Here is a 27,418-nt window from a genome sequence, read left to right on the forward strand (position 1 = left end):
CGCTATGCTGCACACCGCCTGCCCCAGCTCCCTCTGTCATTCACCGCCTGCCCCAGCTCCCTCTGTCATGCACCGCCTCCCCCAGCTTGCTCTGTCATACGCCGCCTGCCCCAGCTCGCTCTGACATGTGCCGCCTGCCTCAGCTCCCTTTGTCATGCGCCGCCTGCCCCAGCTCCCTCTGTCATGCGCCGCCTGCCCCAGCTCGCTCTGTCATGCGCCGCCTGCCCCAGCTCCCTTTGTCATGTGCCGCCTGCCCCAGCTCCCTCATTCATACGCCGCCTGCCTGTTCATTCATAAAGTGAGATAAGCAGGCAGGTGGCGCATGAGGAGGGAGCTGGGGCTGGCGGCGCATGACCGAGGGAGCTGGGGCAGGCGGCGCATGACCGAGGGAGCTGGGGCAGGCGGCGCATGACCGAAGGAGCTGGGGCAGGCAGCGCATGACAGAGGGAGCTGGGGCAGGCAGCGCATGACAGAGGAGGCTGCCGGTCTGCGCCGTCTTAATCCCCCATCAGTGTCATCCACAGATCCCCCATCAGTGTCATCCACAGATCCCCCATCAGTGTCATCCACAGATCCCCCATCAGTGTCATCCACAGATGCGCTGAATTGCGCAGGGCAAAAGCATTTTCTGGAGTGTCATTGTAAATAAAAGAGCCCTTGTCCTGCGAGATCCAGTGCAGGGCAAGGGAGAGCATCGGAGCATGAAATTCTCCGATGCTAACATCAGGGGGGCTGCCTTGGTGAAATTATGGGTAAGTCCGGGTTCAGCTCTGAACCTCGACAAACCCTTTAATGATCTATCCTGAGGACAGGTCATCAGGATCTAATACAGGGTGGCCCACGGAAAAGTAGCCCGCCTCCTGCGATAGTATGGCAAGATGAAAGAGCAAGTATTTTTTTTTTATTACCCACAAGTCCCCGTTAAGTCTGTGCACCTTTTGGCACATCGGATTATGTTGGCTGATACTGCTTTTGATGCTGCAGATGGTGTTTGTGATGTTCTCCTTGAGCTCATCCAGGGGATGTGGATGGTTAGTAGACATCTTCTGTTTAAAATTTCCCCACAGATAAAAATTGCATGTGGACAAGTCTGGGAAACATGGTGGCCATAACCCCTTGATCTCAGAGAGAGGCATGTTTCCCCATCTTGTTGGAAAAAGCAGGACACATTTTTTTCTGCATCATCACTGTTGAAGATCTACAAGCAGCGTAATCCAACGTGCCCAAAGATGCATAGATGTGAACAGGGACCACTTTCAGCATTTTTTGTGACTTGTGAGTAATAAAAAAAAACAATCCACTTGCTCGTTCATTTTGTCATACTATCGCTGGAGACGGGCCACTTTTTAATGGACCACCCTGTAGTTATCCACTACCTTATGGATACGGGATAACTAGATATAACTGGAATACCAATTTAATCAGAAAAACATATTTTAAATGTACTGTCATGGTCCTAGTCACTCTGGTACCTGCTGGTCCTACAGCCGTTTCTGCACACTTAGGGCTCATGCACACAACAGTATTTTGCGTTCAGTATACTGGACGTTTTTTGAGGTTAGTATGCGGAACATATACTGAACCATTCATTTCAATGGTTCAGCAAAAAATACTGAAGTGTCTCCGTGTGCATTCCGTTTCAGTATTTCCGTGCCGTGAAAAGATAGAACATGTTCTATTCTTGTCCGCAAATCACGGTGCTTGGCTCCATTCAAGTCAATGGGAAAAAAAACGGAACACATACGGAAATGCATCCGTATGTCTTCCGTATCCGTTCCGTTTTTGCGGAACCATCTATTGAAAATGTTATGCCCAGCCCAATTTTTTCTATGTAATTACTGTATACTGTATATGGCATATGGAAAAACGGAATGGAAAAACGGAACGGAAACACAACGGAAACAAAAAATGGAACGACGGATTCGTAAAAAACGGACTGCAAAACACTGAAAAAGCAATACTGTTGTGTGCATGAGGCCTTAACGTCTGAGGCCGGTAGGGCATGAATGTGACAAGGACTTTCATAACTCTTAAAGGGGTTATCCCATGACTAATGTAGAAATGACATCATATAGTACATGACGATCTCTTTCTAACAAAGCTAGAACCAGCCCTGTACCTCACATGGATCCAGAGATCTCTGCATTCATTGCTCTGCTAGATTTATATCAAGCTGGCAGCTCAGGGGCATGTCCTTTCTGCCTCAGCTAAGGGGGCGTGTCCATGCTTTTCCTATCACAGCTCAGGAGGCGGTTGAAAGATGAAACTGAGCATGTGTGGCCATCTTAGGCTACTTTCACATCTGTGTTTTTGCTGGATCTGGCAAGGTTCAGTAAAAACCGCTTCCTTCTGGATAATATAACCGGCAGAATCTTATCTGAACAGATCCGGTTGTATTATCTCTAAAATAGCCAGACTGATCTGTCACTAAAACCATTGTAAGTCAATGGGTGCCGGTGTTCTGCCAAATCTCTATACCTTGCCAAAAGTCTATATCGGAAGTGACGAGATCGCCAAGGAATCAGTTGGAGGAGGGTGTGCGCGGAGCGGCGCAAGCGCACATCCACCGGCTTAGCAAAGAATGATTGCAGCGCTGCGATAGAAGTACTTCGTACACCGCGCGTGCGCACTTAGGGGAATAAAGATTTTGCAGCGCAAAATGTTTAATCAGATCTCCCTACCACTGAGTGCGCAGGCGCCAACAAATCAACAGTTGCAGTTCATCTTTACCGCAGAGCTGAGTGCTGGCTACTGAGCTCACCACATAGTAGAGCTGAACTGCAACTGATGATTTGTTGGCGCCTGCGCCCTCAGGGGTAGGGAGATCTGATGAAACATTTTGCTCTGCAAAATCTCTTTACCCCTAAGTGCGCACGTGTGGTGTACGAAGTACTTCTATTGCGCAGCGCCGCACACACCCTCCTCCAGCTGATTCCTTGGCGTCACTTCCGGTGTGGCCGCATCACTTCCTGTATAGACTTTTAGCAAGGTATAGAGATTTGACAGAACACCTGATCCATTTTCCTCTTGTGTCTGAGAAATCAGATCCGGCACCGTTGACTTACATTGTGTTTCATGCCGGATTTGTTTTGTTCTGCATCCCATGCCGGACAGAAAAACGTTGCTTGCAGGGGCTGTCTATCACGGGAACGCAACAAAACGGAACGGAATGCATTCTGGTGGGTGCACTCCGTTCAGTTTTGTCCCCACTGACGTTGAATGGGGACAAAACGGAGGCTTTTTCCTCCGGTATTGAGATCCATGAAACGCTGATGTGAAAGTAGCCTTAGTGAGCCAGGCAAAGAAATAAGAAAGATGGCAAACAGCCGGTGGCGCTATACAGATATTGAATAACTCACTGGCTATGCTAAATTTTGATTCACATGCAATTACAAAAGAATTTAGATCCAGGTGCTGGTTTGAAAACTCTAGAATATCTTTAGTTCGAGACCACCCAAATGACTCTTTACAGGTCGTACATTACTTTACAAAGGTATTGTTTCCTTTATGCTGCAACCAACATGTCAGGCAAAGTGGCAAACCAAATGCCCTCCTCTGTTATGCCATGGTGGCGGTGTAAAGGCTGTGTATGTGGTCCCCTCTAAGAACAATGCTGTACGTCACCACGGGTGATGAATCCAACCAGAGACTTTATTTGGGCAGTGGTTTTCCCTATAGCTGCCCCTTCTCCGGTGTACATCCGTATGCGCTCAGTTGTATTATTTACGAATGTCATCTCAGCGCTCACACTGAGTCGGCATTTCCCCACCACCCGGCTTCCGTCCACGCTTAGAACTCCCTAACCTGCCGAGGAAGCAGACACCCGCCCTCAACCAAGATGGCCGACTGCCGGAAGTAAGTTATCGCGATTGACCGGTGTTCCGGAATTTTCTGCTACCCGGAAAATTTTGCTACCCACGTCACTTCCGGTAGTGACGTGGAAGGTGTGTCACCTACCTCGGCTCCTCATTGGCTCTGCCGGGGGTTGGTGGCGCAGGCGCAGAGGATTCCCAAGTAGCGTGAACGCGCCGAAGGTAGCAGAAAATTTCGGCTTCGCGCATGCGCAGTGGGCCGGAATTTTCTGCTACCTTCGGCTCCTACTGCGCCTGCGCCGAGCCGTCTTGTTTAGCAAGCAGAAGGTAGCAGAAGATTCCGGTCTACTGCGCATGCACGAAGCCGGAATTTTCTGCTACCTTCGGCCCCTACTGCGCCTGCGCCCAGGACCAATAAGATTTGAGCTACTTTAGGCGTGCATGCGCCGTGGCCTGTCATTTTAACCTCAGTACAGAAAGCGAGCCTGTTATACTCGCGCTTGCGCATGGACATGTACAAATTTGCAAACCATTTAACTGACTCGGCGCTACTGCGCCTGCGCCAAAAAGACGACTTGGCGCAGGCGCAGTAGCGCCGAGTCAATTAAATGGTTTGCAAATTTGTACATGTCCATGCGCAAGCGCGAGTATAACAGGCTCGCTTTCTGTACTGAGGTTAAAATGACAGGCCACGGCGCATGCACGCCTAAAGTAGTTCAAATGTTATTGGTCCTGGGCGCAGGCGCAGTAGGTGTCGAAGGTAGCTGAAAATTCCGGCTTCGTGCATGCGCAGTAGACCGGAATCTTCTGCTACCTTCTGCTTGCTAAACAAGACGGCTCGGCGCAGGCGCAGTAGGAGCCGAAGGTAGCAGAAAATTCCGGCCCACTGCGCATGCGCGAAGCCGAAATTTTCTGCTACCTTCGGCGCGTTCACGCTACTTGGGAATCCTCTGCGCCTGCGCCACCAACCCCCGGCAGAGCCAATGAGGAGCCGAGGTAGGTGACACACCTTCCACGTCACTACCGGAAGTGACGTGGGTAGCAAAATTTTCCGGGTAGCAGTAAATTCCGGAACACCGGAACTTTTTGATTCGAACAAGACTCCATCAAACCCATAGCGTGTGAGAGCAGCGGCAGGTAGGTGACCCACCTCAGTGACCGTTATATGGAGGAGATGGTAGTGGGTGTGGGGGTCAGCCGTCGGCAAGTGCCCGGCAGTCCGAGACCTCTTTGCACTTCCAATATTCATCCACAAAGTGTTTAGCTGGTCCCCATGTGCACGGGCACGACATCATTCTATATTATTTCATTATTCGAAATTAGAATTTTCAAGTTTTCCACATTCAGATAGTTTTTGCACTATTATGTAAGAGAAAACTATTGATGTGTACAGATATGCAGCAAAAATGGATCTTTTACACAATGATCCATAAGCGTTCTTCATTGGATTTCCAAAAAGTAGGGAGGTATGGCGATTACCCACCTGCAGTGTCAGACAGGGGCCCACTCAGGGCCGGCTCCATGTTTATGTGGGCCCTTGGGCGATAAATCCCAGTGGGGCCCCCATGACTTTTTTTTTTTTTACATTTACATGTCCCCCTGTGGCTTCCACATGGTATAATGACCCCCACTGGCCCCTATACAGTATAATGACCACTAGGGGCCCTTCACACAGTATAATGACCCCCAGTGGCCCCACACACAATATAATGACCCCACAATGGCCTTCTATTCAGAATAATGACCCCAGTTGCACCCTAGTCAGAATAATGACCCCCCCATTGGCCCCCACACTGAGGGGTTATACTGTATGGAGGGGGGAGTGGGGGTCATTATACTGTGTAAGGGGCCCTCACAGTGTAATGACCCCCCAGTGGCCCCCTCACATACCTATCATAGCTGGATCGCAGGGGAGCCGGCTGTCCTGTCATTGACTAACCGCAGCTCCCTGCACTCCTCCTTCTCTCCGCAGGCCCGCTGCAGCAGTGACACACGTCATGATGTCACCGCTGGGCCGGGGAGAGAAGGAGCTGTGCAGTGATGTAGCTAGAACTGATCGTGCCCCACAGCAAATTTTAGTACACCCCTCCAAAGTGAGTTCACATCACGTTTTTCCTATCGGTTTGATGTATACAAATGTGCAGCACTCCAGGTTTTTGTATCCCAAAGAGTCCAGTAAAAAATGCATACGTTAAAGTATTTTCTTTTACAATGGAACTCTATGGTTAATGGAGGGCACAATGCAGGGTATAAGGGGGCACAATATGGGGGGGGGGCACAGTCGCATGACCCTGTGATGTTAGAAGATCCTTGTGGTTAATGCGGTTCAGAGGAGTGAGACGGGTTCGGGCCCTGGATGGACAGGAGGGATGGACACAGCAAGTAGGTAGCAAGGGGCTTTGAGGGGGATTCATGCAAGAAGTAGGGGCAGGAGCCAGGAGGTCTGTGCAGGGCAGCAATAGGAGGGTGAAACTATTTTCGCTAGATCTATTATAAATTTTTACAATCACAGAAAATGCACTATAGTAATAGATGCAAGCATAACATATGGACTAAGCCCTCACTTTATTGATAAAATCTGAGACACTTGGTCAATACATTTTGATCAAAACACATCTAAGCCCACCTATTAATCGACAAGGTGGTTTCAGTTCAAACGGGTCGCTTGGTAGGCGGGCTTAGATGTGTTTTAATCAAAATGTATTGACTAAGTGTCTCAGATTTTATCAAGAGTGAGGGCTTATGTTATGCTTGCATCTATCATTATAGGGCATTATTTTCTGTGATTGTATAAATGTGTAATAGATCTAGCCTTCAATTCCACTGGAAGGACATAACGTCTACTACCAGAGGATTGTCCGCCGTGTAAAGGGAGCAGGAAATCCTCAGTTTGGCATTGTCTATTGTTGCCATAAGGTCTATTTGTGGAAGTCCTCAGCGATCCACTAGTTGATGGAAAATTTCCTGATTCAGAGACCATTCTCCTGGAATAGTAAGGTTGCGGCTAAGTCGGTCTGCCAATACATTCCTTGCTCCTTTTATGTGGACAGCAAGTAACCTGGCTACCCTGGTTTCTGCCCAACGAAAAATCTTCCCTACTTCCTGAAGAAGAGTTAGGCCTAGTTCACACTTCAGTGTTTGGTCAGTGATTTCCATCAGTGATTTGTGAGCCAAAACCAGAAGTGGTGCCTCCACAGACATGAGGTAGAAGGGAAAGATCTGCTCCTGTTCTGTGTTTAGAGTTGCACCTGGTTTTGGCTCACAAATCACTGATGGAAATCACTGACTAAACACTGAAGTGTGAACGAGGCCTTACAGATCTGGTATTTTTACCACTTCTCCATTCAGAAGAGGGGAAAAATGACACAGGGCATAGAAGATGGCTCTGAGTTCCTTAATATTGGAGGAGAGGGACAACTCCTTCCTTGCTTCAAGTTCCAGCTATTGTTCTTCCTGGAAAATGGGCTCCCCAACCTGAACCGGAAGCATCGGTTGTTAATAGAATTCATTTGGGTTCCTAGAGAGACCAACTGTCTGTGGGGAGTAGCACATCAAGCCAATGAGAGACCACTCATAGTGTGAAGATTCTATCAGCCACAGAAGATGTGGCTGATAGTGTGAAGATTCTACAACGATAACACTATTCTGTCCCATGACTGGAGAACTTCCGCCTGAAGAGGTCTCAGATGCCATAATGCCCATGGGACGGCCTCTACAGAGGAGGAGAGTAGACCCAGGAACTTCATGAGGACTCTCAAGGTTACTCTCCTTGGAACTGATATCCCCTGGATATCCTGTCCTTCCTTGCAAGCGAGAGGTACAAACGCATGTTGTGGGAATTTATGATAAATCCCAGAAAGGTTATCCTTGTGGATGGAACTAGGTGGGACTTTTTCCAATTGATAATCCACCCCAGATCCTGAAGTAAGGTCAACGTGGTGCTGAACTGAACCTCCAGGTTGTCCACAGATCTTGCCAGGATCAGCCAGTCGTCTACATATGGAATTATACGGATACCTTGGACCCTTAAAACCGCAACCATGGCTGAGACCACCTTTGTAAATACAAAGGGGGCTGATGTGATCCCAAATTGAAGCACCCTGAACTGAAGGTGGTGTAACCTTGTGCCTATTTTCACGGCTATCCAATTTTTTTCCCCGGTGGGCTTCTGGGATGGGAATGTGAAAATGGGCATCCTTTAGGTCTAATGATGACATGATGAGATCATCTGCCATAATAATGGATTTTACTGACCTTATTGTCTCCATGTGGAACCTTCTTTTTCACCAAATGCCGGTTGAGATAGCGGAGCTCTATTATGAGTGTCCATTTGCTTCCTGGTTTGGGGACTAGGAAGACAGGAGAATAAACCTCCCCCTTCCTTCCTCAAGAATAGGAACTGGTTCCACGGCAACCATTGATATCAACTCCAAGATTGCATTCTCTATGATAGCCTGCTTGGGAGGTCTCAGGACCGAGGAAATTATAAATCTCTCCATAGGAGAGGGCGTACCTTCTCTTTATTATATCCAGCACCCACTGATCCTCTATTTTGGAGGCGGCCGCCTACAGGGAGATGCATTGCTTCAGAAGTCACTCCTCTTTGCAGAACCTCTGGAAGATTTGGAGGCTCCTCTTCCGGAGGATCCACCTCTTACCCCATCTCTGCGGTCTGGACTGACGGGATCTCTGGGGGGAGTAACCACAACGAGACCATTTGTATTTGGAACAAAAGGAACGAGGTGCTTGGGGAAGGGAAAGGGACTTAACCTTTTTATCTGATAAATCCTCCATGAGCTTATCCAATTCAGATTCAAACAGTTTACTTGGCGAGTACTTTAAGTTACACAGGTTATATTTGGACGGGTTATTACCCGACAAAGGGCGAAGCCATAGAGCCTTACAGCCCGCAGATAATAGGGATGGATCTAGCGGCAAGTTTTACCTGCTGACAAAAGGAGTCATAGAAATAATCTACTTCTACGTTAATTTTCTTAAATAATTTCAGGATGTTCTCCCTACTAATCCCAGAGTCTAAATCATTTTGGACTCTATCCAACCACTTCCTCATAGATCTGGCTACTTGAAAAGAATCCACCCCCACACAAGCCTGACTAAAGGCTGAGGCATAAGACCGCTTTAGAGCAACTTCAATCCTCTTATCCATAGGTTCACACAATGCTGATCTGTCCTCCTGAGGTTTATCCAGTAAGGGGATGTCACAGGAAATGCATTGCAAATGTCTTCCATTAGAACCGGATTTTCTAGAGGACACCCTCTCGCTAGAGTCCCTAGATGACATTCTGTTTAAAAAGAGAAAATTAAAATATGCTTATAGTAAGAAAAAAAACACACAGCATAATCAAGGAGGAGAAGGAAAAAAACACATAGCGGAAGCTTAGAAGCACAGTTAAACAACAAGGGATACTGATAACCAGCAAAGGAATATCAGAACTCTGGCAACCACAAGCAGTTCTAATGCCAAGAGACAGAGTGAAAAAAGCACTGCCTCCCTTAAATAGGTGGAACTCGCACCAAAAATGAGCTCTGCCCACTCAGGGCGTAGGAAGCAAGACGAATGCTATATAACTATACTAGAGAGTGTAGGGAGATCCGGGAAAAAAAACCTCCCCACTCTAGGTCGCACCAACCAGCAGAGGAGGCAGCGGAAGTGCGCCATGATCAGCTGACCGGAGCTCCGCTGACTCAATGGAGCCGCACGCAGACGCCGCCAGTCAAACCCCTGCAAGAAAGAAACATAAGGTAAGGATGGAGCAAGAGTCCGGATCACACAAGGACAGAAAAAAACTCAATGTCCTTGTGTGGGTTAGACCCTATATAGGCACTTGGGGAGGTGCTTGCTTAATTATTTAATTTTTTTTATTAAAATATTCTTGGTCCTATTCGGTTCACTGTGGCAGAGACAACCCCATATTGTGCTGCTGAGGGACGCCAGGGAAGGTGCTTCTCTACAGGAGTGAAGAAGGGGGTGTCTGAAGCTCTGCAGCAGCCCTCATGTGACTATCAGAGGGCCCACAGAGGGGTACTGCGTAAATGAAATGACAGCAGTGTCATTGATGGAAGTGCTCATAGCAGCTCAGTGGACCCCCCCAGAAGCAGTGGGCCCGGGTATGCCGGGCGCCGTCCCTGGGCCCACAGTACAGCTAGATGTGAATATTACCTGTTCAAGATGACTGGTTGTGGGGTCCCTGCAGTGACTTTGAAAAGTAGGTAGGTAGACATAATCTCAGCCACTCCATGCATCTATAATAAAAAATATAAAAAAATCTAGTATTTTTTTTTTATATGGACGTGGGCAGGTTAAGATGCTCCACACTGCCTATACAGTCAATCTACTGTGCCACTTGTGTAGGGGGGACTGGGGGTCCATCCTTTTTCAGCTGTCCCCTGCAGGCCTGCCTGAGCCGTTCCACCTGGCACATGTTACCTAACAAGGAGATTAGCGTGAGCCGGCAAGCTGCTGATCTCTGGCAAACCAGAGGATCAGAGAATTCTAAAATTTTAGCTGCCACCCTGTTTCTCAAGCAGAGGTTTCGAGTTTGTTGCAGATTTTCTCTACAGTGTGGAAGTCAAAATCCACAACAAACACAATTATTTCTGATTTTGCTGTGGATTACTCACAGATCCATAACAAGCAAGAAAACCTCACTTTTTAAAATTAAAACCTTATAACTCATTTCTGTGTCTCCTTTGTCAATGTTGGTCTCTGTACACCCCAGCTTCCTGCAGGGGGTGAGTTGTACTTGTTTGTCGGGTGTTTGGCTTTACCTTTACATAAAGAAATTATTGGGAATGAGTGTTTGTACAAATGGAGACTTGCTCACTGACCACGCACTTTGCCTGAGATCCACCTAAGTGTCTTGGCAAACTGCACCGCAGGGGGTTTATCTATCAGTCTAATCTCAATTTATCTCTTGTTTCTTCAGGTGATGTTTCTGCAGGACACAGCATATTTCTGAGCTTGGCCTCCTCATGATATCTTCACAGCCCCAGGGGGTTGTTCCCCAGCTCAGGTACTACTGCTTTATCTCACTTTTTTCATCCATAACAACGAACATAAAATTACAGCACATAAAATACAATAATTAAAGGGGTTATCCAAACCCTGTAATACCCCCCAAAATTCCTGTGGTCTTCATACTGCTCCCTGGCACTTGCATTGCTTCTGATGCACAGCCACCGCTGCATCTTCCCGTTACGCGGATCAGCCAATAGCAAGAATGAGCCATCCTAGCATTACCCACAATGCTAGGGAGGCTCGTTCCCATCGCCGGATGTTTTGATCCGAGAGACTGGGAGATGCAACGGCGGCTGTGCGGAGATCAAAAGCGACCCGGTTGTCAGTCAGTGGGGTAAGTATAACCAGGATGGGGGACCTGGGCATTTTGGGGGGCATTATAGTTGTTGGATAACCCCTTTTTAATTTTATTTTTTCTCTTTTTAGTTAATCAAAATCAATAACTTGATATTGGTGCTCACTGTATCACAATGCCCTTCTCTCTAAATGAGGCGATGAGGAGCTGGATACATCTGGAAAAGAATTGCTTACTTGGACAGGTTCATTTAAAGGGGTTGTCCCATTCCAACAACTTATTCCCAGTCCGAAGGATAAGAAATAAAAGCCTGATCTGCGGAGTTCCAACTGCTGGGGCCCCCGCAAATCACAAGAACCCGTTCCCCTCTTTGAATGGAGTGGCAGACATCCTTTCAGATCTATGGGTCTGTCAGAGATGGATGAGCAGTCCCATATAGCTGAATGGAGTGGCAAACATGAAAGCTCTGAGGCTTGCCATTCTAAACTGCCATCCTCTGTCCATTGCTGAGGAATGGCGACAACTGCTTCCTCTGGCTGCTCCTGGGTACCTTCTATTCTGCACAGGCGCTGAGTGGCAAGTAGACACGTCCAGCACTTGCACAGATAGTGGCAGCAGAATCTGCTGCATCTATGCAGACACTGTATACGTCCACTTGCCGTCCAGCACTTGTACAGAATAGAAGGAACCCAGGGCAGCCAGAGAAAGTCGCCGCCGCCTTCTTTTAGCACATGGATTTGAGCATAAATCAGAACAGTTATCAGAGAATCAGGCAAACCATGCACAATTTTCACTAAAAAGACTTCTACAAATATGTTTTAGTCCAAACACATGCAAATCGGTAATAAAAAAAATTGCACTTAAGGCATCCATAGCCTTAAAGAGAATCTGTCAAGATGAAATGCAGTGCAATCTGCAGGTAGCCCATTATAGAGCAGGTGGGCAGACGGATGTACAGTTTGTGGAAAAAGATTCAGCAGCATTGATTTTCTTGAATTGGACACCCCCCCCATGTACAGTTATCAGTGACTGACCGCTATCTTTGTATATAGACTTATGCCTCTTTCACACTTGCGTTGTCCGGATCCGGCGTGTACTGCACTTGCCGGAATTACACGCCGGATCCGGAAAAACACAAGTGTACTGAAAGCATTTGAAGACGGATCCGTCTTCAAAATGCTTTCAGTGTTACTATGGCACCCAGTACGCTATTAAAGTCCTGGTTGCCATAGTAGGAGCGGTATACTTACAGTCCGCGCGGCTCCCGGTGCGCTCCAGAATGATGTCGGAGCGCCCCATGCGCATGGATGACATGCCATGCGATCACGTCATTCATGTGCGTGGGGCGCCCTGACGTCACTCTGGAGCGCCCCGGGAGCCGCACGGATGGTAAGTATGCTGCTCCCCCGCTCCCCGCTACACTTTACCATGGCTGTCAGGACTTTAGCGTCCTGGTAGCCATGGTAACCACTCTAAAAAAGCTAAACGTCGGATCCGGCAATGCGCCGAAACGACGTTTAACTTAAGGCCGGATCCAGATCAATGCCTTTCAATGGGAATTCATTCCGGATCCGGCCTTGCGGCAAGTCTTCAGGATTTTTGGCCAGAGCAAAAAGCGCAGCATGCTGTGGTATTTTCTCCGGCCAAAAAACGTTCCGTTTCGGGAACTGAAGACATCCTGATGCATCCTAAACGGATTTCACTCCATTCAGAATGCATTAGGATAAAACTGATCAGGATTCTTCCGGCATAGAGCCCCGACGACGGAACTCTATGCCGGAAGACAAAAACGCAAGTGTGAAAGAGCCCTTAGACAGTATGCCATCAGTCACTGGTAACACCTCCCCTGTGTACAACTGAAGTCAGAAAAAGCTGAGATTTAAAGGATAACTGTCACACTTCGACCCTAATTTCAATTTCATATATGTAGGTACTAATAACATGATATTCCAGAATCAGTTACTATTAGACTGACTTACCCCATATTTAATAGGATTCAGCCCTTAGCAACCAGTCTGCATAAAACTGCAATTTCACTATTCAGTTAAGATGGCCGCCACTGCCCTCACCCTGAGGCTAATCCTGCCTGCCCTCACTAGCCAGTAATAATAGCCCCCCAAAAGTGTCAGTAACCACAGCCCTCCCCCTAAAGGGTTAATCTCCTGCAGCACAAAGGGGTCCTCTTACCACATGTTGCTTTCATTTATACACTGAGCAGACGGCAGATATCCCTTCCCTGCTCTGCGCTGCTTCAACTCTGCATTGTCCAGCTCTGCTGAGTGAGGGAGCGTCTGCCAAGCGCAGGGACAGGGAGAAGTGCACACAGCCCAGGCACTGCTATCAGCTGCTGGGGAGGACCTGGCTTTAATCATTTACTTACAGTCCCTGGCTGTCAGTAATCTGACCCTGCACGCAGCGTGCTTTTGCGTCCTCAGCCCTTCAACACATAGACGGACCCTGCCTAGCAACCTGATTTTAAGCACAGGTAAAAATAGGCAGTAGAGGGAACAAAACTGTGGAATAAGGGGTAATTGAATACACAGTGAAAAGTTGAAATAGGGCCACCAAGGAGATATTAATCACCACAATCCAATACTCCAAAAAAATAAATAAAAATATGACCGTTATACTTTAAATGTATAAAATACTAGATTTACTGAATCTTTTCTTTCAAAACACATTAAGCTCTGCTCAGCTCGCCCTGCCCTATAAAATAGTGCCTGCAGATTTCATTGCATTTTCTGATGATGTTCTAAAAAATTGTCTAGGATTTTACTATTCCTGGCCTTTCCCTGCCGATCAGCTGTTCTGCAGTCACTTTAATGGGAGCAGCACTACAGTAACCGGCTCCATCCACTACACAGTGGACGGAGCTGTGTAGTTCCAATGTTGGAGCTACCCTGAAACAGCTGATCAGAGGTGATGCAGGGTGTGGACCATTCATTTTACTCATGACTTTCCTCCTGTAAACTAGTCCATCTCTAACATGTGGGTGGGACTGAAGCCTCAGCCCACGTGACATTGTAATAGTAGCCTTTGATAACAACCCAGCGCCCCCCTTCTTTGTTCTTGTTTGTTGTAGCATGATCAGGACAAAGTACTTCTAGCAAATTTTGGAGCTAGATTCACATGTGCAGCGAAGGTGTGTGTGTGTGTGTGTGTTTTTTTTTTTTTTTTTGTTAGTTTTTTAGGAGCCTTGTTTGCAGATTCTAGCAAACATGCAGAATGAAATACCACAGTATGCTGCACTGTTTTGTCTGGCAGAATGACAGAAACAAAATGGACCCATTATATTCAGTGGAATCCACTGGGCATGGTCGGTGTCTATTATACCATGGATCTGGTGCCCTTTAACCCCTTCCCGACCTATGATTTACTACTACGTCATGGGAACCACTGCGTTACCACAGTTTGACGTAATAGTACGTCATGGTGATCACTTAGGAATCGGAGCGGTGCGCTCGCGATCACTGCAGGGGCCCGGCAGTCCCTGGTAGCCGGGCCCCATGCTGTACCCGCCGGCATCGCTGTAAAATCCGATGCCGGCAGATTAACTCCTTTGTCGCGGTCCGTGCTGACCCCGACACAGAAGGGGTTTGTTTCAGGTGGCGCTGCTTTGGCGGTGACCCGATGCGTGACAAGGTAGCCTGATGCCGTGCAGAGGCTTCCCAATGCCTTGCACAGCAGTGGGAACTACCTACTACGGGAGCCGAGGAGATCCAGCCTCAGGCTGTATTATCATACACTAACAGGCAATGCATTACAATACAGATGTATTGCAGAGGGGATCAGACCCCCAAAAGTGATTAAAAATTAATAGTGATAAAATTAATAAAGTAAAAAAAAATAAAAAAGCACAAACCCACACATTAGGTATTGCCGCATCCGTAATGACTGGCTCTATAAATATATCACATGATCCACTTTGTCCGATAAACACCATAAAAAATAAAATAATAAAAACTTTTTTTGTCACCTTACATCACAAAAAGTGCAACACCAAGCAATCAAAAAGGCGTATGTCCCACAAAATGGTATCAATAAAACCGCCACCTCATACCGCAAAAAATGTGCCCCTACCTAAGAGAATCCCCCAAAAAATAATAAACTATAGCTCTCAGAACATAGACACTAAAGCATAATTATTATTTTTTAGTTTCAAAACTATTATTGTGCTAAAGTGAAATACATAAAAAAAATACATATTAGGTATTGCCATGTCCGTAACAACCAGCTCTATAAAAATATCACATGACCTAACCACTCAGGTGAACACCATAAAAGAAATATATTTAAAAAAAAAATCTATTTTGTTCACATTAAATCACAAAAATTGCAACAGCAAGTGATCAAAAAGGGTGTATGCCCCCCCAAAATAGTACCAATCAGACTGTCACCTCATCACGCAAAAAATTAGACCCTACATAAGCGAATCGGTCAAAAAATAAAAAACCTATGGCTTTCAGACTATGGATACACTAAAATATCATTAATAAAAACTGCACCAAAACAACCAATTTTTTGGTCACCTTGCCCCATAAAGTGTAATAATGATCAAAAAATCATATGTACCCCTTAATTGGTACCAATAAAAACGTTAACTCTTCCTGCAATATTTGATATCATTGCATCCGTAACAACCTGCTCTATAACAATAGTGCATGATCTAACCTATCAGATGAATGTTGTTAAAAATAGAAAATAAAAACGGTGCCAAAACATACTTTTTTCTGTGAGGCAAGGTAACCAAAAAATGTAATATAAAGCAAATAAAATCATATGTACCCCAAAATAGTACCACTAAAACTGGCACGTTATCCCGTAGTTTCCAAAATGTGGTCGCTTTTTTGAGTTTATACTGTAGGGGTTCATCACGGGGACTTCAAATAGGACATGGCATCTAAAAACCAGTTCAGCTAAATCTGCGTTCCTTTCCTACTGCGCCCTGCCGTGTGCCCGTAGAGCAGTTTACGATCACAGGTGTTTCTGTAAACCGCAGAATCGGGGTATTTAAATATAGAATTTTATTTGGCTGTTAACCCTTGCTTTGCTACTACAAAAAAAGTGAAATTCTGAAATTTCATCTCCATGTTCCATAAATTCTTGTGGAACACCTAAATGGTTAACAAAGTTTGTAAAATCTGTTTTGTATACCTTGAGAGGTGTAGTTTCTTTTGGGTGGTTTCTATTATGTAAGTCTCACAAAGTGACTTCAGACCTGAATTGGTCCTTAACCCCTTTTGCAAATCTGACCAGTGTCACTTTAAGTGGTGATAACTTTGAAACGCTTTGACTTATCCAGGCCGTTCTGAGGTTGTTTTTTCAACACATATTGTACTTCATGACACTGGTAAAATGAAGTAAAAAAATTAAAATAGTAAAATTATTTTAATTTATAAAAAAATACAAAATTTACCAAAAATGTGTAAAAAAATTGCAAATTTCCAAGTTTCAATTTCTCTATTTCTATAATACATAGTAATACCTCCAAAAATAGTTATTACTTTACATTCCCCATATGTCTACTTCATGTTTGGATCATTTTGGGAATATTTTATTTTTTGGGGATGTTACAAGGCTTAGAAGTTTAGAAGCAAATCTTAAATTTAGGGACCAGTTCAGGTCTGAAGTCACTTTGCGAGGCTTACATAATGGAAACTGTCACGAACTATGGATCCGATCGCTCCGGATCCCACAGCTCTGACGTAGTGGTCTGTGACGGAGTCTGCGCACACACAGAGACCTCACGTGACCGGGGTATTACCACTCGGCTAACACCCCCCCACTATACTTCGGTAACTGCCACCACGTGGGTTCCCGGTCCACGAGCCGACTATCCGGGTCATTCACTATCACACAGATCAGTGGATGAACCGGATATCACTTACTGACCAACCACAGTCAATCACCCCCAGCTACAATTCCTAAATGCAATTTAACTAACTACCTGGTAACGTCTCCTCAAAGGCAAGGTACGTTGTTCAGCAGCTTAGAATATGGAAGACTTGGCTATTTAGATTTTATAATCTTTAATAAGCGGTAAAAAGCAGTGCATACAAATCTAATGAAAATGACTATAAATCTACAGAATAATAATAACAATATAAATAATCACGACAGTTCAAATGAAAGGGAAAAAGATGAAAGAATACTTAGTTTCTCTGGGTTTCAGATGGTCGTTCATATGTCCTTTTTGAATCCTTGCAAACCCCTTTTCAGTATGTATCAGGGGAGACCCTCAAAGTTCTTCTGATACAGGGATATGCCGTCAATGTCCAATTAAGTGTCTGGTGATGTTCCATGGGTCTCTCTCCTCTGTCCTTGTGCATGGGTTTTTATGAACTCTCCCATGGGCAGGAGACTTACTCCTGTCAGCCAATGGCAGCAGAGGGACTGTGAAGCCTAGGGAATGGCCCCCAAGTGTTTTATGACCCCATCAAAGTTCAGTTCCTACAATGAGGATTATACTTAGGCCCGTATCTCCCTGATACATCGACATATTTTTATACAGAATACATATTTGCGATCCTTATTTATTTACCTACAGAATGAGACCACACACGGTAATGCTGGGACCTGTAGTTCTTCTACCACCCATAGGTCAGCTAAGGAATCACATCCTCTAGTCATATTTGATACCTAATTAACCACAATACTCTGTAGAGCCTGGATCTGGTGTCAGAAAGGGCATAAGTTGATTCCTAAATGAAATATGAAAGTGGACTGGTTTTATGCCCAGAGCTAATTAAGGGCTATTAGCTCTCCTCAAACCAGACCTGGAAATTAATGACGTCACGCTCCAGCCAGGCTTGACAGCTAGCTGATCTTATCTTATAGGACAGTGATGGCGAACCTTTTACAGACAGAGTGCCCAAACTGCAACATAAACCCACTTATTTATCGCAAAGTGCCAACACAGCAATTTACCCTGAATACTACAGTCCAATATAGAATATCGTCCATGTACTTTATCATTTATCTACAATAGCCTGCCTACATTCACTGCGCTGCCTGTGCTGTTCATAGTGCGCCCTGCGCTGCTGAATGGCAGGAAAAGTCTAAGGCATATTGGTACACCATAGACTTTTTCCAGGGTGTGGGTGCCCACAGAGAGGGCTCTGAGTGCCGCCTCTGGCACCCGTGCCATAGGTTCGCCATCACTGTTATAGGATGAGCTGGGCCTGGTATAGCCTTAATGACCTTTTATTGCTGGCCTTACAGAGTAGTGGTAATAAAAGTGTCCATCTATATCATAGGCGACCCAGGCTTCAGAAAGATGAGAGTTCACAGTTTTTTACATAGGCCAGAAGCATATAAGATGGCTACCCAGAGGAATTATGTATGTATGCCGGCACAGAAACCACCAAAAAATTACCCCATTCTAGAAACTACACCCCTCAAGGTATTCAAAACTGATTTTACAAACTTTGTTAACCCTTTAGGTGTTCCACAAGAATTAATGGAAATTAGCGATACAATTTCAAAATTTCACTTTTTTGGCAGATTTTCCATTTTAATATTTTTTCACAGTTACAAAGCAAGGGTTAACAGCCAAACAAAACTCAATATTTATGGCCCTGATTCTGTAGTTTACAGAAACACCCCATATGTGGTTGTAAACTACTGTACGGGCACACGGCAGGGCGCAGAAGGAAAGGAATGCCATACGGTTTTTGGAAGGCAGATTCTGCTGGACTTTTTTTTTTTTTTTTTTTTTTTTTTACACCATGTCCCATTTGAAGCCCCCCTGATGAACCCCTAGAGTAGAAACTCCAAAAAAGTGACCCCATTTTAGAAACTACGGGATAGGGTGGCAGTTTTGTTGGTACTAGTTTAGGGTACATATGATTTTTGGTTGCTCTATATTACACTTTTTGTGAGGCAAGGTAACAAGAAATAGCTGTTTTGGCACTGTTTTTATTTTTTGTTATTTACAACATTCATCTGACAGGTTAGATCATGTGGTATTTTTATAGACCAGGTTGTCACGGACGATGCGATACCTAATATGTATACTATTTTATTTATGTAAGTTTTACACAATGATTTATTTTTTGAAACCCAAAAAAAATCATGTTAGTGTTTCCATAGTCTGAGAGCCATAATTTTTTCAGTTTTTGGGTGATTTCCTTGGGTAGGGTATGATTTTTGCAGGATGAGATGACGGTTTGATTGGCACTATTTTGGGGTGCGTGTAACTTTTTGATTGTATGCTATTACACTTTTTGTGATGTAAGGTGACCAAAAAATTGTTTAGCACAGTTTTTATTTTACAGTGTTCATCTGAGGGGTTAGGTCATGTGATATTTTTATAGAGCCGGTCGATATGGACGCGGCGATACCTAATATTTATACTTTATTTTTTTTATGTAAGTTTTACACAATAACAGCTTTTTTAAAACAAAAAAAATTGTTTGTGTCTCCATATTCTGAGCCATATTTATTTACTTTTTTGGGCGATTGTCGGGTAGGGGCTCATTTTTTACGGAATGAGGTGACTGTTAGATTGGTACTATTTTGGTGGGCAAACGCCTTTTTGATCGCTTGCTTGTACTTGTTGTACTTTTTGTGATGTAAGGTGACAATTTTTTTATTTTATTTAGCACAGTTTTTATTTTTTACGGTTTTCATCTGAAGGGTTAGGTCATCTGATATATTTATAGAGCCGATTGATACCTAATATGTATACACCAACCTTCCTATCTGCAGGTGTTCACTTTTTCCCTTACTTCTCTACAGTTCTTTGGCACTCCACAACCACCCATTTTTTTTCTTCCTTTGACGTAGTCCGCTGTTTGGAGAGGACGCAGTGCTCCATGCGAGCGCGCTTCCTCTTCATTAGGCCTCATGCACACGACCGTTGTGTGCATCCGTGTCCGTTGTTCCGTGATTTTCTGCGGACCCATTGACTTTCAATGTCTCCGTTGAAGACTCGGAAAATGCACTGTTTGTCATCCGCGTCAGTGATCCGTGTTTCTTGTCCCTCAAAAAAATATGACCTGTCCTATTTTCTTGACTGACAACGGTTCGTGGACCCATTCAAGTTAGGGGTGCACCGAAATTCCGGCGGCCGAAAATGGGCCTAATCCATTTCGGCCGATATTGGTACATATCGGCAGAAAATATGGTTGGTCATATACGTTTGGGCGGCCGGCCGGCAGCGCCCCTCATGCTGTGCCTCCTAAACGCTTGCCGCTCTAAAGAATCTCCGGCTCAGTGCTGCGCAGCCTGCTGTGTCTGCTCTGTGCTACTGCTGTTGTTAGTGTAGCGTGGCCGAGCTCTGTTCGTTCCGCGGTACAGGAGCTTTTGTTTCCTGTACCCGGCCGGACTGACAGGAAGTGCTCACTTAGTGTGCACTTCCTTTCAGTCCGGCCGGGTACAAGAAACAAATGCTCCTGTACCGCGGACCGAACAGAGCTCGGCCACGCTACACAGGCTACACTAGAGGTGACAAGGGAGGGGGAGGGGGGGGGGGGTGTAAAATGAGAGTGACAAGGGTGTGTGTAAAATGAGTGACAAGGGGGGGGGTGTAAAATGAGTGACAAGGGGGGGGGTGTAAAATGAGTGACAAGGGGGGGGGTGTAAAATGAGTGACAAGGGGGGGGTGTAAAATGAGAGTGACAAGGGGGGGGTGTAAAATGAGAGTGACAAGGGGGGGGTGTAAAATGAGAGTGACAAGGGAGGGGGGGTGTAAAATGAGAGTGACAAGGGAGGGGGGGTGTAAAATGAGAGTGACAAGGGAGGGGGGGTGTAAAATGAGAGTGACAAGGGAGGGGGGGGGGTGTAAAATGAGAGTGACAAGGGAGGGGGGGGTGTAAAATGAGAGTGACAAGGGAGGGGGGGGGTGTAAAATGAGAGTGACAAGGGAGGGGGGGTGTAAAATGAGTGACAAGGGGGGGGGGGGTGTGTAAAATGAGAGTGACAAGGGAGGGGGGGTGTAAAATGAGAGTGACAAGGGAGGGGGGGGGTGTTAAATGAGAGTGACAAGGGAGGGGGGGTTGTAAAATGAGAGTGACAAGGGAGGGGGGGTGTAAAATGAGAGTGACAAGGGAGGGGGGGTGTAAATGAGCAGTGACAAGGGAGGGGGGGTTTGTAAAATGAGAGTGACAAGGGTGTGGTGTAAAATGAGTGACAAGGAGGGGGTGTAAAATGAGAGTGACAAGGGGGGGGGGGGTGTAAATGAGTGACAAGGGGGGGGGTGTAAAATGAGAGTGACAAGGGGGGGGTGTAAAATGAGAGTGACAAGGGAGGGGGGGTGTAAATGAGAGTGACAAGGGAGGGGGGGGTGTAAAATGAGAGTGACAAGGGAGGGGGGGGGTGTAAAATGAGAGTGACAAGGGTGTGTGTAAAATGAGTGACAGGGAGGGGGTTGTAAAATGAGAGTGACAAGGGGGGGGGGTGTAAAATGAGTGACAAGGGGGGGGGTGTAAAATGAGAGTGACAAGGGGGGGGTGTAAAATGAGAGTGACAAGGGAGGGGGGGGGTGTAAAATGAGAGTGACAAGGGGAGGGGGGGGTGTAAAATGAGAGTGACAAGGGTGTGTGTAAAATGAGTGACAAGGGAGGGGGTGTAAAATGAGAGTGACAAGGGGGGGGGTGTAAAATGAGAGTGACAAGGGGGGGGGGTGTAAAATGAGAGTGACAAGGGGGGGTGTAAAATGAGAGTGACAAGGGAGGGGGGGGGTGTAAAATGAGAGTGACAAGGGAGGGGGGGTGTAAAATGAGAGTGACAAGGGAGGGGGGGTGTAAAATGAGAGTGACAAGGGAGGGGGGGGTGTAAAATGAGAGTGACAAGGGTGTGTGTAAAATGAGTGACAAGGGAGGGGTTGTAAAATGAGAGTGACAAGGGGGGGGGTGTAAAATGAGAGTGACAAGGGGGGGGGGTGTAAAATGAGAGTGACAAGGGGGGGGGGTGTAAAATGAGAGTGACAAGGGGGGGTGTAAAATGAGAGTGACAAGGGGGGGGTGTATTAAAATGCGAGTGACAAGGGAGGGGGGGTGTAAAATGCGAGTGACAGGGAGGGGGGGTGTAATAAATGCGAGTGAACAAGGGAGGGGGCGGTTGTAAAATGCGAGTGACAAGGGAGGGGGGGTTGTTAAATGCGAGTGGACAGGGATGGGGGGGGGTGTAAAATGCGAGTGACAAGGGAGGGGGGGTGTAAAATGCGAGTGACAAGGGAGGGGGGGTTGTAAAATGCGAGTGACAAGGGAGGGGGGGTGTAAAATGCGAGTGACAAGGGAGGGGGGGTGTAAAATGCGAAGTGACAAGGGAGGGGGGTGTAAAATGCGAGTGACAAGGGAGGGGGGGTGTAAAATGCGAGTGACAGGGAGGGGGGGTGTAAAATGCGAGTGACAAGGAGGGGGGGTGTAAAATGCGAGTGGACAAGGGAGGGGGTGGGTGTAAAATGCGAGTGACAAGGGAGGGGGGTGTACAAAATGCGAGTGACAAGGGAGGGGGGGTTGTAAAATGCGAGTGACAAGGGAGGGGGGGTGTAAAATGCGAGTGACAAGGGAGGGGGGGTGTAAAATGCGAGTGACAAGGGAGGGGGGGTGTAAAATGCGAGTGACAAGGGAGGGGGGGTTGTAAAATGCGAGTGACAAGGGAGGGGGGTGTGTAAAATGCGAGTGACAAGGGAGGGGGGGTGTAAAATGCGAGTGACAAGGGAGGGGGGGTGTAAAATGCGAGTGACAAGGGAGGGGGGGTGTAAAATGCGAGTGACAAGGGAGGGGGGGTGTAAAATGCGAGTAGTGACAAGGGAGGGGGGGTTTTGTAAAATGCGAGTGACAAGGGAGGGGGGGTGTAAAATGCGAGTGACAATGGAGGGGGGGTGTAAAATGCGAGTGACAAGGGAGGGGGGGTGTAAAATGCGAAGTGACAAGGGAGGGGGGGTGTAAAATGCGAGTGACAAGGGAGGGGGGGTGTAAATGCGAGTGACAAGGGAGGGGGGGTGTAAAATGCGAGGTGACAAGGGAGGGGGGTTTAGTGTAAAATGCGAGTGACAAGGTGAGGGGGGGTGTAAAATGCGAGTGACAAGGGAGGGGGGGTGTAAAATGCGAGTGACAAGGGAGGGGGGGTGTAAAATGCGAGTGACAAGGGAGGGGTGGTTGTAAAATGCGAGTGACAAGGGAGGGGGGGTGTAAAATGCGAGTGACAAGGGAGGGGGGGTGTAGAATGCGAGTGACAAGGGAGGGGGGGGGTAGAATGAGAGTGACAAGGGAGGGAGGGTGGGGGGGGAGTGACTTTTTTTAAAAAATAACCACTTTGGCTGGCATTGTGTGTATAATATCTATGTATCTGTTTAACTTTATATTTTAATTCACTTTCCTTTTTTTTTTTTTTACTTAAAAAAAGTATTTTAAAAGTATTTGGGCAAAAAGGCAGTTTCGGTTTTCGGTCAAGGGCATCCTGAGTTTTCGGTTTCGGGTTCGGACCAGAATTTTCATTTCGGTGCACCCCTAATTCAAGTCAATGGGTCAGTGAAAAAACACGGAGGCACACAAGATTGCCATCCGCGTCCGTCATCCGTGTCCGTTTTTTTCCTATAATTTTCAAGGCAAACTTGACTTTTTCACTTTTCTGGTCTGGTGATCCTCCAAAAATCAAGGAAGACACACGGAAGAAAAAACTGATCACGGAACAACAGAACCCCGTTTTGCGGACCGTGAAAAAATACTGTCGCGTGCATGAGGCCTTACTCTGCAGTTCATCTCGGAAGTGCAGTGTAATATACACATACTCTCTCTATTCAAGTGAATGGAGCGAGTGCTTGTAGTTACATTACGCCACTGCTCCACAGGAGACGAGACGTAGTGTGATGACAGGAAAGCCTCCTGGTCTTAGGGCTGATCGGACGACCACTGATAAGATATTGATGACCTATACTGACGATAGGTCATCAATAATAATGGCCGGACAACCCCTTTTAATTGTATATCCTGTGACTCTCCCAGTAAATGTCATATATGGAACTACCCCTATATGTAAACCTTTTCTGTTTTATTACCACACTAACTTTCTAGCTTTTTTTTTTTTCTCCATACAGCCCACAGGAGCTTTCCCTTCAGATCAAGTCATTTTTAAGTGGCTCAGACCCCCAGCACGGGCAGAAACTAAGCCCACGTGACCATGCCAGATGCTCATTGCTGCTATTGCGTTGCCTTCCACCTGCACGGCTTGCTGTACTTGAACATCTGCGATCTGTTTTTCATGACTGTGTCTCATCATTCTTAAATGAGAGGGACTCTCAAGACTGCCTCCCACATTCCTCATCCTCTCAACGGAGAGGCCCACCACCACCATCTACTCCAGGTCTGGAAGAGGTGACGCAGGAAGTACAAAAGGTGTTAGAGGAGTTCATAAAGCTGAATCCTCGGTCATGGGCACCTCTCATTTCTGCCTGGTCTATTGAACTTATGGGACAGTTAAGCAGCAAACATGCAAGTAGACAGGGCATGCCACACTCTACAAGTCTTAATGAACTGTTGCAACTTTGGATGTCCTGTGGAGCTACACGCGTTCTTATGGACATCTACACACTTTGTCTGTTTACCATGATTGACAGCTGCCCAGATGCTTGTGTAGATGCTCTGTTGGATACCTCTGTGCAACATTCTCCACACTTTGACTGGGTGGTAGCTCACATCGGGAATTCCTTTCCAAGCACCATAATTAGTAGAGTGTTGACCTGTGGCCTCAAGGATTTCTGTGCACAGAGCTCAAGTTCTGAAACTCCTGAGAAACGTGTGCCAAAGTTGGGTTCAGTGGTTGGCATTCTGGGCCATTTAAGCTCACGCCATGGAAATAGCATTCGTCAAGAGATTCTCAGAATGTTTCATGAAAGTTTGCGCCCTGGGAGCAAGCATCAAAGGGCAACATTACCTTATCTCCTACAACTTGCAGCTCTCTCACCATCTTTATTGGGAACTGTCTGCCAAGACTTGGTGGACTCTTTGAAGCCTTCCACACTGGCCCAGCTGCAGCAGCACTGTTCTACACTTCCTAGAGAGGAACTGGACAATATGCTAAATTTATGTATCCACCTGGCATGTCAGACATCCACAGGTGCCCCACGCCTGTTGCGTTTTCTTCTGGATACAGCAATGCCAGCCTCTGTTATAACAACCCCAGGACTTGCAGTGCATGATTCTGTGAGGGAAGCTTGTGATCGTATTGTAAGGCTTCTGCTACTCAGCCTTCAGAAACAGGTCTATGGAAGGACAGCGGGAAGAGCAGCATCTGATACTCCACCAAAAGCTGTGCCTTTCTTGGATGCAATGAGGGGACATTTGGCAGAGTTGTGTGCGGAAATGCTTCGCTTAGAAAGGAAACGCCATCTGTGGCTTCATCAACTCTTGGGTCTACTCTGCATATATAGTAGCCCCCCATGTGCCCCAGAAGCACTTTGCCTTTTACTCACCTTGGCCCAGAGTTCTGAGGAGTTGGGCCTAGCAGTCCAGCTTCATGCAGTACTGTCTTCCTCTATGCAAGGTTTAGCTCAAGCATCAGTAATACGTTGTGTGGCTCAGGTTCATGCTGGTGCCCTGACAGATAAGAGAGCACTTCAGCTGTTGCAAAATCTGGCACTAATTGTTCAGAGTGAAGAAGGTGGCATGGGTAGAGAGATAGGAGTGGCGCTTTCAGAGTACTTATCTGATTTTGGACAGCTTCTATTGCACAGCAATCCTGCAGTGTGTGAAGCTGCCTGTCTGCTACTGTGCTGCTGCCCGTTACCTTCATCTATACCTTCAGCCCAGCTCCATCTTCTTATTCGCTCAGCTTCTTACCTGCTGTTCCATTCCATGCATATACGTAGTAGTGCTGGAATAAGCAGTGCTTCCAGACTGCTCTTAAGGCTCTGTAAAGTATCTCATGCTGCAAAGAAATCTGTATTACACCAGCTAGTAGAAGGGGCTCTGCATCAGGGAAATGTAGGGCTTTTTGGAGGGCACAATTCAAAACAACCTCCTCAAAACCTAGAGGGAGCATCTGCCTCCCTTTTGGAGAATAACAGCCATCTTGGCTCAACTGTAGACTTCTCAGGAAGTGTGTGGTCTGTCTTTCATGCAGGTGTCATTGGTTTGGGGCTAAAACCTGAAGTAAAACATAGACAGCGTGGCCAGGTAGAATGTATAGAAAACACCCAAAGCCTTCTTTCCCTCTTATGCTCCTGCTGTGCCAAAACTGAAGAGGATGGGCTGCTGATTACATTGGATCCTGAAGCGGTTAAGACGTTGGCTGTAACAATAACTGAATGTGCTTGCCCTGATGTGACAAATAGTGAGTTGTCTTGGCCTCCTGAAGAGCATGCACGAACCACAGTACAAAGAGACCTGCTGATTTACACTTGCTTCCGGAGGAACCCATTACTTTTCCAACTTCTCCATCTAGTTGCTCAGGGTCGCCCTGCCCTTTGCTACTGCTCAGTTCTGCTTAGAGGTCTGTTAGCGGCATTGTTAGCACATTGGGAAGCATCACGCGAGTCATCCTCTGCACACTCACCATGGCATCTCATGGCTTCTTGTGAATTAGTGTCTTGCATGGGTGAAGGACAGCTGCTTCCTCCAGCACTTGCAAATATGCATGAGATGTTTTCCCTCCTTGCACCATACGAAGTCCGTCTGCTGCTTCTCAGTGTCTGGGAATTTGTTCGCGAAAATGGGCCATTTCCCCAAAGGTTTGTGTTCCAGGCAGGTAGAGGGATATTTAGTAGAGACTTTACTCGAGAAGGTGATCATACAAAATACATGGGTATTGTACATAGTGTTTTACACCGTAACATTGACCGTCTTGGGCTGTTGTCTGGCAGGTTCCAGTTGTGACATAAAACATTGACTATTATGTTACAGTAAATTATCCACTGAATATATCTACATGAATTGAATACATTTGTTTTCTGCAGTATTTTAATGTTTCCTGTGACAACACAATGTAAATAAACAAGACATCGTTACCCTCCAGACATGAACATGAAGTGATAAATTGTAGAAGATATTTGGCATGCTAGTCAATTGTGATACGTATAAGGCTACTTTCACACTAGCGTTCGGGCGGATCCGTTCTGAACGGATCCGCTCATAATAATGCAGACGGAGGCTCCGTTCAGAACGGATCCGTCTGCATTAAAATGGAAAAAAAAAAGCTAAGTGTGAAAATAGCCTCGGACGGATCCGTCCAGACTTTCAATGTAAAGTCAATGGGGGACGGATCCGCTTGAAGATTGAGCCACATTGTGGCATCTTCAAACGGATCCGTCCCCATTGACTTACATTGTAA

At 46.3% G+C, this 27,418-nt stretch overlaps 1 protein-coding gene across 2 annotated transcripts; it reads left to right on the forward strand.

Annotated features, from left to right (window-relative positions):
- Positions 1–3,816: 3,816 nt before the first annotated feature.
- On the forward strand, positions 3,817–27,102 carry INTS5 (integrator complex subunit 5). Of its 2 annotated transcripts, XM_044270478.1 has the most exons (4): positions 3,817–3,872; positions 4,888–4,949; positions 10,760–10,846; positions 24,189–27,102. In XM_044270478.1, exons 3-4 carry the CDS (start codon positions 10,806–10,808, stop codon positions 26,962–26,964), a joined length of 2,817 nt encoding a protein of 938 aa, XP_044126413.1. In that variant the 5' UTR covers positions 3,817–3,872; positions 4,888–4,949; positions 10,760–10,805; the 3' UTR covers positions 26,965–27,102. The 2 variants fall into 2 exon arrangements, with proteins under 2 accessions (XP_044126413.1, XP_044126414.1); XM_044270479.1 differs by lacking the exons at positions 3,817–3,872; positions 4,888–4,949 and adding an exon at positions 9,192–9,575.
- The last annotated feature ends 316 nt before the right edge of the window (positions 27,103–27,418 follow it).

This window comes from Bufo gargarizans, chromosome 10 (assembly GCF_014858855.1).
Source record: "Bufo gargarizans isolate SCDJY-AF-19 chromosome 10, ASM1485885v1, whole genome shotgun sequence".
NCBI lineage: Eukaryota > Metazoa > Chordata > Amphibia > Anura > Bufonidae > Bufo > Bufo gargarizans.